Source organism: Carcharhinus amblyrhynchos, chromosome 6 (genome assembly GCF_965287045.1).
Source record: "Carcharhinus amblyrhynchos chromosome 6, sCarAmb.v2.hapA, whole genome shotgun sequence".
Taxonomy (NCBI): Eukaryota; Metazoa; Chordata; class Chondrichthyes; order Carcharhiniformes; family Carcharhinidae; genus Carcharhinus; species Carcharhinus amblyrhynchos.
Window position 1 is genome coordinate 27,427,905 of NC_137329.1, and position 17,072 is coordinate 27,444,976.

At 44.1% G+C, this 17,072-nt stretch overlaps 1 protein-coding gene across 1 annotated transcript in view; it reads left to right on the forward strand.

Annotated features, from left to right (window-relative positions):
* Nucleotides 1-2,483: 2,483 nt before the first annotated feature.
* The window catches only part of LOC145344430 (malignant fibrous histiocytoma-amplified sequence 1), a 112,740-nt gene continuing 98,151 nt past the window's right edge, over nt 2,484-17,072 (forward strand). Inside the window, exons 1-2 of the mRNA XM_080191567.1 lie at nt 2,484-2,511; nt 7,444-8,329. Coding sequence (XP_080047693.1) covers nt 2,496-2,511; nt 7,444-8,329 — 902 coding nt within the window. The 5' untranslated portion in view covers nt 2,484-2,495. The remainder of the gene's footprint in view (nt 2,512-7,443; nt 8,330-17,072) is intronic.

Genomic DNA, 17,072 nt, shown 5'->3' on the forward strand with positions numbered 1-17,072 from the left:
GCTGTACATCTATAATTCTACAAAGACTAAGGGGTATGGGATTAATCAGGTAGCTCTTTCAAAAAGCTGGCATGTTCATGATGATCTGATTTATCTTTCCTGTGTTGTATGACTAGTTAACTTTTGATGATATTGGATGGAACAAATGGTGGCTGGGACATCAACAGATGCTCTTCAGATATAATGGTGGAATGTTTAACACTCACCTGGACTGTTGGACTACTTGCAGATCTTGGGATACTGGGTGCTTCCTGGTCTACTGTGTTCAATTCTGATTTGGGTGATGTACTTAGCAATGTGGAATTCAAATTTCATCTAATCACGTGAAGATTTCTACATCCCTGATATAGTGCTGAAGCCCTGCACCCTGTTGTATCTTGAACCAAGGTACGACACTAGCATTGATCAGACAAAGTGGAAAATTGCCCAGGTAAATTCTGTCCATTCCATCTCATTACAACCTTAGTTCAAAGGTAAATAAAAAATGATGAATTCCGGTAGCCAGGTCTGAGTCAAGGCAACATTTGACTAAGTGCGGCATCAACAAGCTCATGTAATATTGAAGTAAATGATAACTGGGAAAAACTTTCCATTAACTAGAGTTATACCTGGCACAAAGGAAGATGGGTGTGGTTGTTGGAGGCTAATCATCTCATTCCAAGGACATTGCTACACAAATTCCTTATAGTGTCCAAGGCCCAACAATCCACAGCTGCTTTATCGACATCTTGCCTTTGTCATAATGTTGAAGGTGAGAATAATCACTTAAGTTCTATTTATAAATCCTCCTACGCATGCACTAAGATTAAGGTGAATAAATGACAACCAATATTTGCACTGCAGAACTACAAGGCAATGATCATCTCAAACAAGAAAGCCACCAATCCTTTACATTCAAAGGTATTACCATCATTGAATCATCCATCATCAACATCCTGAGGGTCATCATAAACCACAGACTCAACTGGACCAACCATATAAACACTGACTAAACAAGCAGGTCAGAGGTGGGAATTCTGCAGAGAGTAACTCACTTCCTTACTCCCCAAAGGCTGACGAGGCACAAATCAAGCATGTGATGGAACACTTGCCTGGATACTGCAACACCAACAAGACTCAAGAAGCTCAACACCATTCCGAATAAAGCAGCCTGCTTCATTGGCACCCCATCAACCACCCTCCCTGCACCACCAATGCACAGTAACAGCAATGTGTACCATCTACAAAACACACTTCAGCAACTTTCCAGAGCTTCTTCAACAGCACTTTATAAACCGCTGACCTATACCACCTAGAAGGACAAGTGCAACAGATGCATAGGAACACCACTAGCAACAAATTCCCCTCCAGGTCACACACCATCCTGACCTGGAAATATATTGCCGCCATTCCTTCAGTGCTGTTGGGTCAAAATCCTTGAACTCCCTTCTTAACAGTACTTTTTGGGTGTGCCCACACCACATGGACTTGCAGAAGTTCAAAAAGGCAGGTCACCTCCTTAAGGGTAACTAGAGATGGGCAACAAATATTAGCCTTGCCAGTGATGCATAAATATACATACATAATATATATGTATCAAGTTGCTGGGATGATGTTCTACAACTCGTATGATGCAGAGCATAAGGAGGGTCACTTCATACATGAATAACTTTAATGGACCAATGAATATATATGATTTTTTGATAACCATAATACACATTACATGCCTATAGCCTTATGGTGTATGGGAGGGGAGGGTAGTCAAGCATTGCCTTATTATCCCCAAGTCCTGGAATTTTTTTTGGAGGTTGTGTCTTTGTTGGCTGTGCCTGAAGTCATTAATCCACATGTATGCCATTGAGAGTCAGTGACATCTGTACTGATGTGTTTGATGGGCCCCCTGCGGTATCATTGCCTTTAGCAATGTGGTGTTTGATGGGGGAAACTGCAGACAGATGTGTGGCAGAGCCTTTCTTCGGTGTTGGTCTGGAAAGTGTCCCATGAGTGGGTGAAATGTCTGAGGGTCAATGTTCTCACTCACAGTGAATTGAGGCTGCAGCTCTGAGCTGTCTGTCCAGTTTTCAAACCCATTCCGGCCTGATCCGGAGTCAAAAGTATGGAAAAGAGAGCCAGTCATCTGATCGGAGCTGGAAATTTCTGTTCAACACATCCCTGCAAATTATTAAACTGCCCTGCAATAGGAGGACAGATCTGCTCTGGCAGTAACAATTTTTACTCTCTCTAGGGGAATTTGTCTTCTGATAAATTTACCCTCTCTGGGGCACAGTGGTCCTTACTGATAAATTTACCCTCGCTTGGTGCAGTGCTGCTCTATCGTTAATAAATTTACCCATTCTTGGCTCTCTGATAATCTTAACCTCACTTGGAGAAGGTCTCTATCTCTCTCTCTTTCTGGGCTGACTTTGTTCTAATTGGGGTTAAATTACCATTTTAGCCTCTGGGCTAATCCTCCACGTCAGAAACTCTTCCAGTTTCGTTTCTCCGTTCAGAGCAGAATGGCCGGGAGAGCGGGTGAGTAAATCTGCCTCTTGCTCCTTGTCCCTTGTCTGTTTTCCCCTCTGCCGTCTGTCCTCCTCTCCCCTGTCTGTCCCCTTCTGTCCTGCCCACTGGTTGCCCCTTCTCCCGAGTTGGCTGTGGGCTGCTCCCGGTTGCGCTCGGTTTCCCCCAGCGGCACTCGTTTGCCGAGCTCTGAGTTCTTTCTGGGATTTCCGGATCAATGTCGGCTGGGTGGCCGCAATGCACGGCTCTTCATAACGGAGTGAATGGACGTGGAACTGAACTCAGAGAGGGACAGCGGAAGGATTTTCTGACAGTCATATTCTGCACTCTCATCTTGTTTCTTTATCCCTTCCTCGGAGCTGTGTGCAGTTTTGTGGCTCATTCCGTGCCTGTTGCCATCTTCCAGTTTAATAATCTCTCAGCCTCACCACATCTGTGTGTGTATGGCTTGCCTGCCTGTAGCTGAGATCCTCAGTCTGTGTGCTGGCCTGGCCGTGTGTTGTTGAAATTGGTTCATTCGCTATGATTTGATCAGATTTGTTTTATTATTGTTGCATGCATGGGATACAGTGAAAAGTATTGTTCCCTGAGTTCTATACAGACATAAGAACTAGGAGCAGGAGTAGGCCACCTGGCCCCTCGAGCCTGCTCCACCATTCAGTAAAATCATGGCTCCACTTACCTGCCTGTGCACCATAACCCTTAATTCCTTTACTGTTCAAAAATTTATCTATCTTTGCCTTAAAAACATTCAATGAGTTAGCCTCAACTGCTTCACTGGGCAGGGAATTCCACAGATTCACAACCCTTTGGGTGAAGAAGTTCCTCCTCAACTCAGTCCTAAACCTGCTCCCCCTTATTTTGAGGCCATGCCCCCTAGTTCTAGTTTCACCTGCCAGTGGAAACAACCTCCTTCTATCTTATCTATTCCCTTTGTAATTTTAAATGTTTCTAAAAGATCTTCCCTCATTCTTTTGAATTCCAATGACTATAGCCCCAGTCTACTCAATCTCTCCTCATAAGCCAACCCTCAACTCTGGAATCAACTGAGTGAATCTCTTCTGCAGCCCCTCCAGTGCTAGTATATCCTTTCTTAAAGAAGGAGACCAAAACTGTACACAGTACTCCAGGTGTGGCCTCATCAGCACCTTGTACAGCTGCAACATAACAAATTGTTTTTAAATTACATCCTTCCGGCAATGAAGGACAAAATTCCATTTGCCTTCTTAATTACCTGTTGCACCTTCAAACCAAGTTTTTGTGATTCATGCACAAGGACACCTAGCACAGCAGCATGCTGCAATTTTTTACCATTTAAATAATAGTCCATTTTGCTGCTATTCCTACCAAAATAGATGACCTCACATTACCAACATTGTACTCCATCTGCCAGACCCTTGCCCACTCAGACTATTTATATCCCTTTGCAGACTTTCAGCATCCTCTGCACATTTTGCTCTGCTACTCATTTTAGTGTCATCTGTGAAGTTTGACACACTACACTTGGTCCCCAACTCCAAATGATCTATATAAATCATAAACAATTGCAGTCCCAACACTGATCTCTGAAGCACACCACTAGTCACTGATCGCCAACCAGAAAAACACTCATTTACCCTCCACTCTTTGCTTTCTGTTAGTTAACCAGTCCTCTATCCATGCTAATACATTACCCGTAACACTGTACACCTTTATCTTATGCAGCAGCCTTTGGTGCACCACCTGGTCAAATGCCTTCTGGAAATCCAGATACACCACATCCACAGGTTCCCCACTGCGCATATAATGTTTTCAAAGAATTCCACCAGATTAGTTAAACATGACCTGCTCTTCATGAACACATGCTACATCTTCCCAATGGGACAATTGATATCCATATGTCTCACTATTTCTTCCTTGATGATAGATTCAAGCAACCAAATGCATTGTACATAGAGAAGGAAAGGAGAGAGTGCAGAATATATTGTTAGTCACAGTTAGGATGTGGAGAAAGATCAGCTCAATATATGGGAGACCCATCAAAAAGTCAGTAGGGAAGAAGCTGTTCTTGAGTCGGTTGATATGTGATCTCAGGCTTTTGTATCTTTTTCCTGATGCAAGAAGGTGGAAGAGAGAATGTCCAGAGTGTGTGGGGTCCTTGATTATGCTGGCTGCTTTTCTGAGGCAGTGGGAAGTGTAGACAGAGTCAATGGAGGGAGGCTGGTTTGCGTGATGGATTAAATTATGTTCACAACCTTTTGTAGTTTCTTGCGATCTTGGACAGAAGAGGAGTTATAGCAAGCTATGATACATCTGGAAAGAATGCTTTCTATGGTGCATCTGTAAAAATTGGTGACAGTCGTAGCGGACGTGCCAAATTTCCTTAGCCTCCTGAGAAAGAGGCTTGGGAAGGGGGAGATGGAGGAGACAAGAAGCGAGATGGGGAAGACAGAGTGAAGAGACAGAGGAGGGGAGACAGGAAGTGAGGAGATGAGAGGGGGAGACACAGAATAAAGAGATGGGAAGGGATAGATGGAATGGGGAGATGAGGGGGTGACACAGAATGAGGAGATGAAGTAAGGAGTTGCTGGGGCAAAGCAATGGGAAACTGGGAGCAAGGGTATTAAGTGAACCATATGAGCAAGTGTGTAAATCTGGACAAAAATAGTGGGATGCAAAAAGTATGTCTTTGAGTTTCAGGCTGAGGACCTGAGACTAATCAGCTTCAATCCCATTTTCACTCCTTTTTGAGACCTATTAAATTTCCTTATTCCACCAACAGTAGTTGTAATCTGTCCCACATACTTGTCCTTTAATAACACGTCCTTAGTTGCTTCACAAGATCCTTATTCGCAGCCTCCAACCTCATCATCCTTCAGTTCCCTCTCCCAAGATCCAGAGTTATTTCTCCTGTGCAAACTTCCATAAACAGAACGGTCCTGGAACTTCAACCAGTTCCTGCCCCGCTGAGCTTATTTCTTCCTATCTCAACTGCCTACCCCCCCTCCCCGCCACACACTCCCTCCACCTTGTCCAGTCTGTTCCCACCTGCATCAGCGACTCTTCTGCACCCTTCATCACATGAACCATTTCCAGTTTCCTGGCCCTAACTCATCTTCAGCATGAAATGGAATCACTCCAGAGTTTGGCCAGGATTGTCTGAGAGCTCTGTGTTTCTTCCTTGAGTAAAGGCAAAATCTTTATCTGGATCCACCCTCTTCCGTCTTACTGAACTTGTTCTCACGTTGCATCATTTCTCCGTTAATACCACTCGCTTCCTCCAACTAAAGAGGCCTTGCTACAGGTATCCACAAGTGTCCCAGCTATGCTTCACCCTTTGTGGGATATGAGAGAACGTTCCTTGTTTCAGTCCTGCTCAGACTCCCTCCCTCATTTCTCTCCGGGTACACTGATGATGTATTAATGCCACTCTTGTTAAGAACTGAAACATTTAATTCACTTTGTTTCTATTTCCACCCTTCTGTCATCTTTGCCTGGTCCATCTCTGACCCTTCACTTTCTCTTTCTTTGCTTTGCTATTTCCGTTTCTGAGGACAGACTAGCAATTTATATTCACTATAAAGCCTGTCACACCCAGTATGATTACACTTTCCCACACCCTGTACCTTGTAAGGATTCTATTCCATATTCCCAGTTCCTCTGTCACTATTCAGGGGCAATAAAAATCTGGAATTAAAACTTTAATAATGACCATGGAACCACTGTCGATTTTCGCAAAAGTCCATCTGATTCACCAATGTCCTTCAGGGAAGGCGACCTGCCACCCCTGATTTACACACACTGATTTAAACCCCTGATTTACAAACCTGGATTGACACTCCCTGATCCAGGGAAGGCAGTGGCATAGTTTACTGGGCTAGTAATCCAGGACAATGCTCTGGGGACCTGGGTTCATATCGCACCGTGGATGGCAAAATTTGAATTCAATAAAAATCTAGAATTAAAAGTCTAAAGATAACCATGAAACCATTGTTGATTGTTGTAAAAGCTTATCTCATTCATTAATGTCCCTCAGGGAAGGAAATCTGCCATCCTTACCTGGCCTGGCCTACACGTATCCACAGTATTGTATTTGACTTTTAAATGTCCTCAGCAATGGGCAATTAATGTCTGTGTAAATCAAGCCAACAACTCCCAGCCAACAACACCCAGATCCCATGAATGAATTAAAAAAACTCTCTTATAGAATCCCTACAATACAGAAGGAGGCCCTTCAGCCCATCAAGTCTGTACAGACCACAATCCCATCCAGGACATATTCCTGTAACCTCACACATTTACCCTGCTAATTCCCCTGATACTCAAGTCAATTTAACATGGCCAATCAACCTAACCCGTGCATCTTTGGACTGTGGGAGGAAACCGGAGCAAAGCCACAAAGAAATGGGGAGAACTTGCAGACTCCACACAGACAGTGACCCAAGATTGGAATTAACTGTAGGAGGAAACCAGAGCACCCGGAGGAGATCCACACAGACATGGAGATAACATGCAGACCCCCCAGACAGACAGTAACCCGAGATTGGAATTGAACCTGAGTCCCTGGCGTTGTGAGGCAGCAGTGCTAACCATTGTGCCACTGTGCAGCTCTTGATTTATATTACCTGATTTATCCTCCCTGATTTAGGCTCCCTTTACTTACTCTCCCTGATTTACACTCTGATATAGTCTCCCTGATTTATATTCCCCTCTCATCTCTAATTTTCACCCCAAATTATTATCAGTTAAAAGTACAACTGGTTGTGAGGATACATAAATAGCTTATTTACTAATGCCCAATGTTCTTCTAGCCCGGAAAGTCAACATATTGTATTCTGCTGAATGTGTAACTAGCCAACCTTTATCAAATGTCACTGGAATGAATTGGGGGATGGAACATGCTGGGAAGTATATTCCCCAGTTCTATATGAACTTTTTAAATGAGTAACTGTGTTTGTTTTGCAGAAGAGAAACAAATGGCTGAGCAAGATTCAGTACAGGTTAAGGACCTGTCCATGAAACGTCTGAAGGTTTTACCTGAAGAGATCCTGAAACAGCCACAGATAATTCAACTCAATTTAGATCGCAATAGATTGAAGAATGTCACAGGCCTTCAGAAGTTGTGCAATCTGAAGATCCTCATTCTGTCTAAGAATGAACTGGTGGATATCCCCTCTGATATTGGCGCACTACGATACCTCGAAAAACTACACTTAAACCAGAACAAAATCTATCGGATCCCAGAGGGAATTTTCTCCCAACTCCCTGGCCTGAAACAGCTTAAACTTAACAACAATCGCCTGACCGACTTCCCCGGAGATCTCATCTGCTGCAAGGAGCTGCAATACCTCAACCTGTCTCACAACATTATCAAGGAAATTCCAGAAACAATTGCCACGTTAGGAAAACTCGAGGAATTTTACATTGACAACAACAAGTTGTGTAAACTCCCGTGCGGGCTGTTTGATGTTGAGTGCCTGAGGAAGTTCAGTGCTCGGGCAAACCCTCTGACGGAGCCCCCCGATGAGGTCTGTGCCGGTGGGCTGCAGCAGATCCGCAGTTATTTCAAACAACTTCAGACCAACGAGTGCCTGGAGGACAAACGGGTCAAAACCATGTTCCTGGGAGCGTCTATGGCGGGGAAGTCAACACTGTGTAAAAGTTTGACCAAAGGAGAATTGGTGACAATTGCAGAGAGCGACAGGACAATTGGCATCGAGATCAATGAGTTTCAAACTGAAGACTTCTCTTTCTTGTGCTGGGATTTTGCTGGGCAGCTGGAATATTACCTGACTCACCATGTCTTCATCACACCACAGGCCCTGGTTGTATTGGTTATTGACTTGCACAGGTGAGCTGACCGGCAGGGTTGAGGACCTAAAAGATGCCTGATTTGCTCCAAGTATTATAGAACAGAATTATAGAATCCCTACAGTGCAGGAGGCCATTGAACCCATCAAGCCTGCTCCACCATTCAATAAGGTCATGGCTGATCTTTTCCTGGACTCAGCTCTACTTACCCATCCACTCACCATAACCCTTAATTCCTTTATTGTTCAGAAATCTAACATATCTTTGCCTCAAAAACATTCAATGAGGTAGCCTCAACTGCTTCACTGAGCAGGGAATTCCACAGATTCACAACCCTTTGTGTGAAGAAACTCTTCCTCAACTCAGTCCTAAATCTGCTCCCCCTTATTTTGAGGCTATGTCTCTAATTCTGGTTTCACCCATCGGTGGAAACAACCTTTCTGCTTCTATCTTATCTATTCCATTCATAATCTTATATGTTTCTATTCGATCCCCCTCATTCTTCTGAATTCCAATGAGTAAACTCCCAGGCTACTCAGTCTCTCCTCACAAGCCAACTGTCTCAACTCCGGAATCAACCTAGTGAATCTCCTCTGCACCCCCTCCTGTGCCAGTATATCCTTTCTCAAATAAGGAGACCAAAACTGTTCACAGTACTCCAGGTGTGGTCTCACCAACACCTTATACAGCTGCAACATAACCTCCCTGTTTTTAAACTCCACCCCTCTAGCAATGAAAGACAAAATTTCATTTGCCTTTGTAATTACCTGCTACATAAGCAAACCAAGGTTTGCTGCCTTGACTTTGCCTGTGAAAAAAAGATCTTGTTCCCCTATCACCACCATGGTCCCCAAACTGTAGTAGTTCCCAGTTGAGAATTAATATCGTCATCCTTATTTTCACATCCATACATGGCCCTGTCTTTCAAATCTCCTCCAGCCCCAGTGTTCTCTGAGATAAAGGCACAATATTGCAGATCCTGGAATCTGAAACAAAAATAGTAAATGCTGGAAAAGCTCTTACCCTGAGCTCTAAGGAAGGGTTATCCAGACTCGAAATGTTGGCTCTATTCTCTCTCCACAGATTCTGTCAGAGCTGCTGAGTTTTTTCAACATTTTCTGTTCTTGTGTCAACAAGCTCGGAGGTATCTGCACTGTTCTCATTGTGGCCTTTTGCAAATATCCTGTTATAATTGCTCCACCACTGCCGGTCATGTCTTCACTTCCTATGTTCCCAAGCTCCGGAATTAACTCCCTCCATCTTGCATTGCACCTTAAGGCTCTCCTCAAAACTTATCTCTTTCCCCAGGCTTTTGATCATGAACCCGTGTTGTGTGTCTGGGTGTTGCGCTTTGTTTTATACGTTTTCTGCTAAGGTTCACCCACATGCTTTATGATGTTATTGTTGTTTTGGTTTGACAACAATCTTTTTGATTTCACACTAATCTCTATCATTAATGTGCCCCCCCCCCCACCCGGTTATTCATCCAGGTTCATAGCCTCTACAAATCCTAGAGCTGTCAATGAATCAATTATTTTCTGTCCTGTTCACTGGGACCCTGAGGTCACGCCCACTCTCTGTTACTTCACCAAGATGGCGGCACACGGAGCAGGACTCCCTGGATGTGTAAGGGTGGGAGTTTCAGCTCCTTATTGGGGCCTCCAGCAGGAGTCTCTGAATCCTCCCCACTCAGGCTTTTCTTCCATCCCAGGGACAAAGTATTCACTGGGTTGCCCCCTTCCCCATCCAGACCAATAGGAGGAGGAGGCAGAGCTGGAGGAAGGAGAATGGGCAGTTGGTCCTCCAGACGGAGTGAATGAGGGGGCAGGGCTAATTTAGTCACAGTAATTATATGTGGTGTTTTCAAGCAGTCCAGTACTTCACTGAGTGAACACAGTTCATCACAGGGCATCAAGCAACAGGAACCAGGAACGCCTCAGCTTCATTTCAGAATCTCAATTTAGTGAATCACTGGAACTAGGTGGAAAGATCAACCAGATCTCCGGCTGCTAACTAGTATCCCAGTGAACTCCCCCCCCCCCCCCCCCCCCCCACCAACCCCACCCCCCACCACCCCCGCTCATTATTCTCTCTCATCTTGTCCTTTACTCTCTCTTGCTATCCCCTGACCCACCCCCTCTCCTGGTTCAATTCCTTCCATCACTTCAACTCTCATTTACTTCCTTTTCTTTTATCTTCACTTATTTCCTCTACTCATTTGACTTTCATTGTCTGCCTTGTTCTTTTCTCTCTTTTCAAAAATAAGATGAGCAGATCCTATTTCAATCTTTTTCACTATTCATGTGCTATTCCTAATTTTGATAGCCATGTTTCAGTGTCACACTCTTAGCATCAGTATTATAGAGTGCCACTGTCACATTGTTCCTCTGTTACTCTATTACAGAGTACTAATGTAACCCTGTTCCTCTGTTGCTCTATTACAGAGTGCCACTGTCACATTGTCCCTGTGTTATTCTGTTACAAAGTACTAATATCACATTGTTCCTGTGTTACTCTATTATAGAGTGCTAATGCCATGTTGTTCCTGTCTTACTCTATTGGAGCGCCAATGTCACATTGTTCCTGTGTTACTCTATTACAGAGTACTAATGTCACATTGTTCCTGTGTTACTCTATTACAGAGTACTAATGCCACATTGTTCCTGTGTTACTCTATTACAGAGTACTAATGCCACATTGTTCTTGTCTTACTCTATTAGAACGCTAATGCCACATTGTTTCTTCATTACTCTAGTAGAGTGCTAATGTCATATTGTTTCTTTGTTACTCTATGAGAGTGCTAATGTAACATTGTTTCTCTTGTTACTCTATTCAAGTGCTAATATCATATTGTCCCTGTGTCAGAGTGCTAATGTCACACTGTTCCTCTGTTACTCTATTAGAGTGCTAATGTGACATTGGCATTCTGTTACAGTCTAATAGTGCTACAAAGTGCTAAAGCCACGTTGTTCCTATGTTAGTGGTACAGAGTGCCAATGTCACAGTGTTCAAGTGTTAGTGTTCCAATGTCATATTGTTTCTGTATTACGCTATTACAGAACACCAATGTCATAGTGTGCCTGTGTTACACTATTACAGAATGCCAGTGTCATAGTGTGCCTGTGTTACACTATTACAGAATGCCAGTGTCATAGTGTGCCTGTGTTACACTATTACAGAACGCCAATGTCATAGTTTGCCTGTGTTACACTATAACAAAATGCCAGTGTCATAGTGTGCCTGTGTTACACTATAACAGAATGCCAATGTCATAGTGTGCCTGTGTTACACTATAACAGAATGCCAATGTCATAGTGTGCCTGTGTTACACTATAACAGAATGCCAATGTCATAGTGTGACTGTGTTACAATGTTCTACCGTGCCAATGTCACAATGTTCCTGTGTTATATAGTGCCAATGTCACAGTGTACCTGTGTACAGTGTTACACAGTGCCTATGTGACATTTCTCCTGTGTTACAGTGTTGCAGAATGTCAGTGTGACATTTCTCCTGTGTTACAGTGTTGCAGAATGTCAGTGTGACATTTCTCCTGTGTTACAGTGTTGCAGAATGTCAGTGTGACATTTCTCCTGTGTTACCGTGTTGCAGAGTGCCAATATGATATTCTTCCTGTATTACACTGTTACAGTATCAATGTTACAAGTTCCTGTTACAGTGTCCCGATGTTACATTGTTTCAGTGCCCAGTGCAGTCTGATGAAGTATGTTCAAGTTGCAATAACTACCTTTTACAATGCCATCACTTCCCCTCCCTCCCAGATGATAGGGTCCCCTTGTCCTCATTCTTTACCCTACCAGCCTCTGCAAATTCAAATGATTATCCTCTACCATTTCTGCCAAATCCAGTATGATGCCACCACAAAACACAGCTTTCCCTCAGCCCCCCTGTCAGCATTCTGCAAGAACCACTCTTTCAGTGATACCCTGGTCCACTTCCCCATTATGCCCAACTCCCCATCCCCTTTCCATAACACTTTCCCATCCAATCGCAGAAGGTGCAATACCTGCCTCTTTATATCCTCCCTCCTCCTCATTGTTCAAGACCCCAAACACTCCTTTCAGGTTAAGCAGCATTTCATTTGCACTTCTTTCAATTTGGTCTACTGTATTTGATGCTCCCAGTTTAGTTTCCTCTACAGTGCAAAGACTAAGCGCAGACTGGGAATGTCTTCACTCCATCTGCAAGAATGACCCCAACCTTTCTGTTGCTTAGTATTTCAACTCACCATTTTGCTGTCACGCCCACGTGTCCATCTTACAGACTTATAGAACCCTACAGTACAAAAAGAGGCCCTTCGGCCCATCGAGTCTGCATCGAACACAATCCCACCCAGGCCCTACCTCCATATCCCTACATATTATACCCACTAATCCCTCTAACCTACGCATCCCTGGACATTAAGGGGGCAATTTCATAGCATGGCCAATCAACCTAACCCGCACATCTTTGGACTGTAGGAGGAAACCGGAGCACCCGGAGGAAACCCACGCAGACACAAGGAGAATGTGCAAACTCCACACAGACAGTGACCTGAGCTGGGAATCGAACCCAGGACCCTGGAGCTGTGAAGCAGCAGTGCTAACCACTGTGTTACCGTGTCTTTGGCCTACTGCATAGCTCCAGTGAAACCCAAAGCAAACTAGAGGAATAGCACCTCATCTTCCAATTTGACATAACCTTCTGGACATAACACTGAGTTCAACAACTTTGGACAGTGAACTTTCCTCTCCATGTTGATTCCTTTTTTTTGTCACAATGCAAACACTGCCCCTCCCCCGCAGGGCCACCTGTCACTTGTTTTTTGGTTTAGCTTTCACAAAGCACTGACCTTTGTTCTCCTATTAACACTTTCTGCTCTCTTACCTTAATGTCGCTGTCAGCACCTTCTTTAGTCTTGCGTCCATGTCAATCTCTCATTAGCTCCCACCTATCCCTGACCACCTATTCTGTCATGTGACTATGGCAAGCTGGTTGGGATATTTAGCACATGGTTGCTTTTCAATCCAAACACCTCCATCTGCATAATAACAAAAGACAAATTGTAACTGTGAGGTACCCACTTCACAACCGCTGTTCTTATGCAATGCCCAACTGTTCATTATTCTAGTTAGTCTCTGTATAAGCATTGCATACATTGTCACTGTCTAAATGGTATGATGAATATTCTCATCGCTGTGCTGCTGGGTGATGTTTTCTCTTGGGGAACATTGCTCTTGTGGTGCATTTTTTTTGCCATGGTAACCTTTGTTGTTCCATTTCCATTGGGTTTGTGAAGGTGATGATCTTTCATGACACACCAGTGTCTACCTGACAATTCATTCTTTCCTTTATGCATGTCACAAGTAGGCTTACATTAACACTGCAATGAAGTTACTGTGAAATATATTCACAGTTATATTGGTGAGATAGAATTGAGATATATTGCCATTCCTTCACTGTTGATAGATGAAAATCCTGGTTTTCCCTCCCAACAGCACTGTGGTTGTACCTACATCTCAGGGGCTGCAGTGATTCGAGAAGACAGCTCAACACCATCTGCTAAAGGGCCAATAGGGAAGAGCAATAAATGCTGGCCTAGACAGTGACACATATCCTGTAAATGAATGAATTAAAAAGGTCAGCCATTCTAGTGGCCAAACTGCCCTTCATTTTGACAGATGCCAGGAAAGGAAAATTAACAGCCATTGTGCCTTATCCTTCATCTGCAGCCTGCGCTTTTTATTTGGTTTTCCTTTTCAGTGGCTTTTTTTTTCCGGAAGCTTTCAGCAGCCCTGAATATTTCTGTGTTCCTCTTTTGGTAGCTGTGCTTCTGTACAGCTCTTCAAACTTCCATCTTAGCTCTTATTTCTGACACCACAATATGGGTTCAATGTGCATTGTTATTAGGACTGACTGTGACACAGCGGCTTTCAGTCCGATAGCTGACTGCAGCAAAGCAGGTGGGACCTCTAGTAGGTGCTTGCATTTCAATCCAAACGTGGTTGAACTTCTCAGAAAGAGTCTGGCTAAACCTCAGGCTTGGAATGACAGTGTGGATCAAAAGCATACTTGCAGACTAACAAGATCAAACAATCTCCAGCACATCAAATACCAGAGTCTGAGCAATGACTCGTGTGTAAATATTCATAGAATCATAGAATCCCTACACTGCAGAAGGAGGCCATTTGGCCCATTGAGCCTGCGCTAACTCTTGCCCAGGCCCAATCCTTATAACTGTAGTCACATGTACTTATCCCCTAACCTATCTATCCTGGACACTAAGGGAGAATGTAGCATGACCAAGCCACCTAACCTGCACATCCTTGGATTGTGGGAGGAAATTGGAGCAGCCAGTTTTGTGAAAAGAGGTCGTGTCTCACGAACTTGATTGAGTTTTTCGAGGAAGTGATGAAGATGATTGATGAAGATAGGGCAGTGGATGTTGTTTACATAGAACATAGAACATTACAGCGCAGAACAGGCCCTTCAGCCCACGATGTTGCGCCGACCAGTTAAAAAACAATGATTCTCTAACCTAAACCAATCCCTTTCCATCCATAAACCTATCCACAGATCTCTTAAACGCCCCCAAACTAGGTGCATTTACAACTGCAGCAGGCAGGGCATTCCAATCCCTCACCACCCTCTGGGTAAAGAACCTACCCCTGACATCCGTCCTATAACTACCACCCCTTAATTTAAAGCTATGGCCCCTCGTGCTAGCTTTCTCCATCCGAGGAAAAAGGCTACCACTGTCCACCCTATCTAAACCTCTAATCATCTTATATGTTTCAATAAGGTCCCCTCTTAGCTGCCTTCTTTCTAACAAAAACAACCTCAAATCCCTCAGTCTCTCCTCATAGGACCTCCCCTCCATACCAGGCAACATCCTGGTAAACCTCCTCTGCACCCTCTCCAAAGCCTCCACATCCTTCCTGTAACGTGGGGACCAGAACTGCACACAATACTCCAAGTGCGGCCGCACCAGAGTTTTGTACAGTTGCAACATGATGCTGCGGCTCCTAAATTCAATCCCCCTACCAATAAACACCAAGACACCGTATGCCTTCCTAACAACCTTATCTACTTGATTCCCAACATGGACTTCTTTGGCTTTTGACAACGTCCCTCATGGCAGGCTGGTGTAGAAGGTGAAGTCACATGGGATCAGAGGTGAGCTGGCAAGGTGGAGACAAAACTGATTCAGTCAAAGAGAGTAAAAAGTCTGACAACACCAGGTTTTAGTCCAACCTATTTATTTGATAATATACTCGCAAGCTTTCGAGGGGTTACCCTCTTCGTCAGGTGAATGGAGAGTTCTGGCCTCAGACAGAGCATATAAAGCACAGACAGTTTAGAGATTACTGATTAAAATGCGAATCCTTACACCTAACCTGCTGTTCAAGACCTGAAGTGGCTGATAATGTGAGTGGTAGGAGCACTGATCACAGTTTAAAGAGATGTGTATTGTCTCCAGACAGTACAGTAAGTGAGGTTTTGCAAACCCAGGCAAGTCACGGGGGTTACAGATAGTGCGACATGAACCCAAGATCCCTGTTGAGACCGTCCTCATGTGTGCGGAACTTGGCTATCAGTCTCTGCTCAGCGACTCTGCGCTGTCGTGTGTTGTGAAGGCCGCCTTGGAGAATGCTTACCCGAAGGTCAGAGGCTGAATGCCCGTGACCACTGAAGTGTTCGCCAACAGGAAGGGAACAGTCTTGCCTGGTGACTGTCGAGCGATGTTCATTCATCCGTTGTCGTAGCGTCTGCATGGTCTCCCCAATGTACCATGCTTCGGGACATCCTTTCTTGCAACGTATCAAATAAATATTATCAAATAAATAGGTTGGACTAAAACCTGGTGTTGTCAGACTTTTTACTGTGTTTACGCCAGTCCAACGCCGGCATACCCACATCAGTCAAAGAGGACAGGGAATAGCAGTGGAAGAGTGCATTTCTGAATGGAGGGCTGTGACAAGTGGTGTTCCTCAGGGGTCGATGCTGGGATCTTTGCTGTTTATAATATATATATAAATGATTTGGAGGAAAATGTAACTGGTTTGATTAGTAAGTTTGTGGGTGACACAAAGGTTGGTGGTTTTGTGGATAGCAATGAGGACCATCAGAGGATATAGATCAGTGGGAGACTTGGGTGGAGAGATGGCAGATGCAGTTTAATCCGGACAAATGTGAGGTGATGCATTTTGGAAAGTCTAATACAGATATGAAATATACAGTAAATTGTAGAACCCTTAAGAGTATTGAAACGCAAAGGGATCTGGGTGTACAGGTACACAGGTCACTGAAAGTGGCAATGCAGGTGGAGAAGTAGTCAAGAAGGCATATGGCATGCTTGCCTTCATTGGCCAGGGCATTGAGTTTAAAAATTGGCAAATCATGTTGCAGCTTTATAGAACCTTAGTTAGGCCGCACTTGGAATATAATGTTCAATTCTGATTGGCACTCTACTAGAAGGGTGTGGAGGCTTTGGAGAGGATACAGAAAAGATTTACCAGGATGTTGCCCGATATGGAGGGCATTAGCTATGAGGAGAGGTTGGAAAAACTTAGTTTGTTCTCACTGGAACGACGGAGATTGAGGGGAGATCTGATAGAAATCTACAAAGTTACGAGAGGCATGGACAGAGTGGATAGTCAGAAGCTTTTTCTCAGGGTAGAAGAGTCAATTACTAGGGGGCACAGGTTTAAGGTGTGAGGGGCAAGTTTAAAGGAGATGAGGGATTTTATGGGAGGCAGATTTTTTACAGAGAATATTGGGAGCT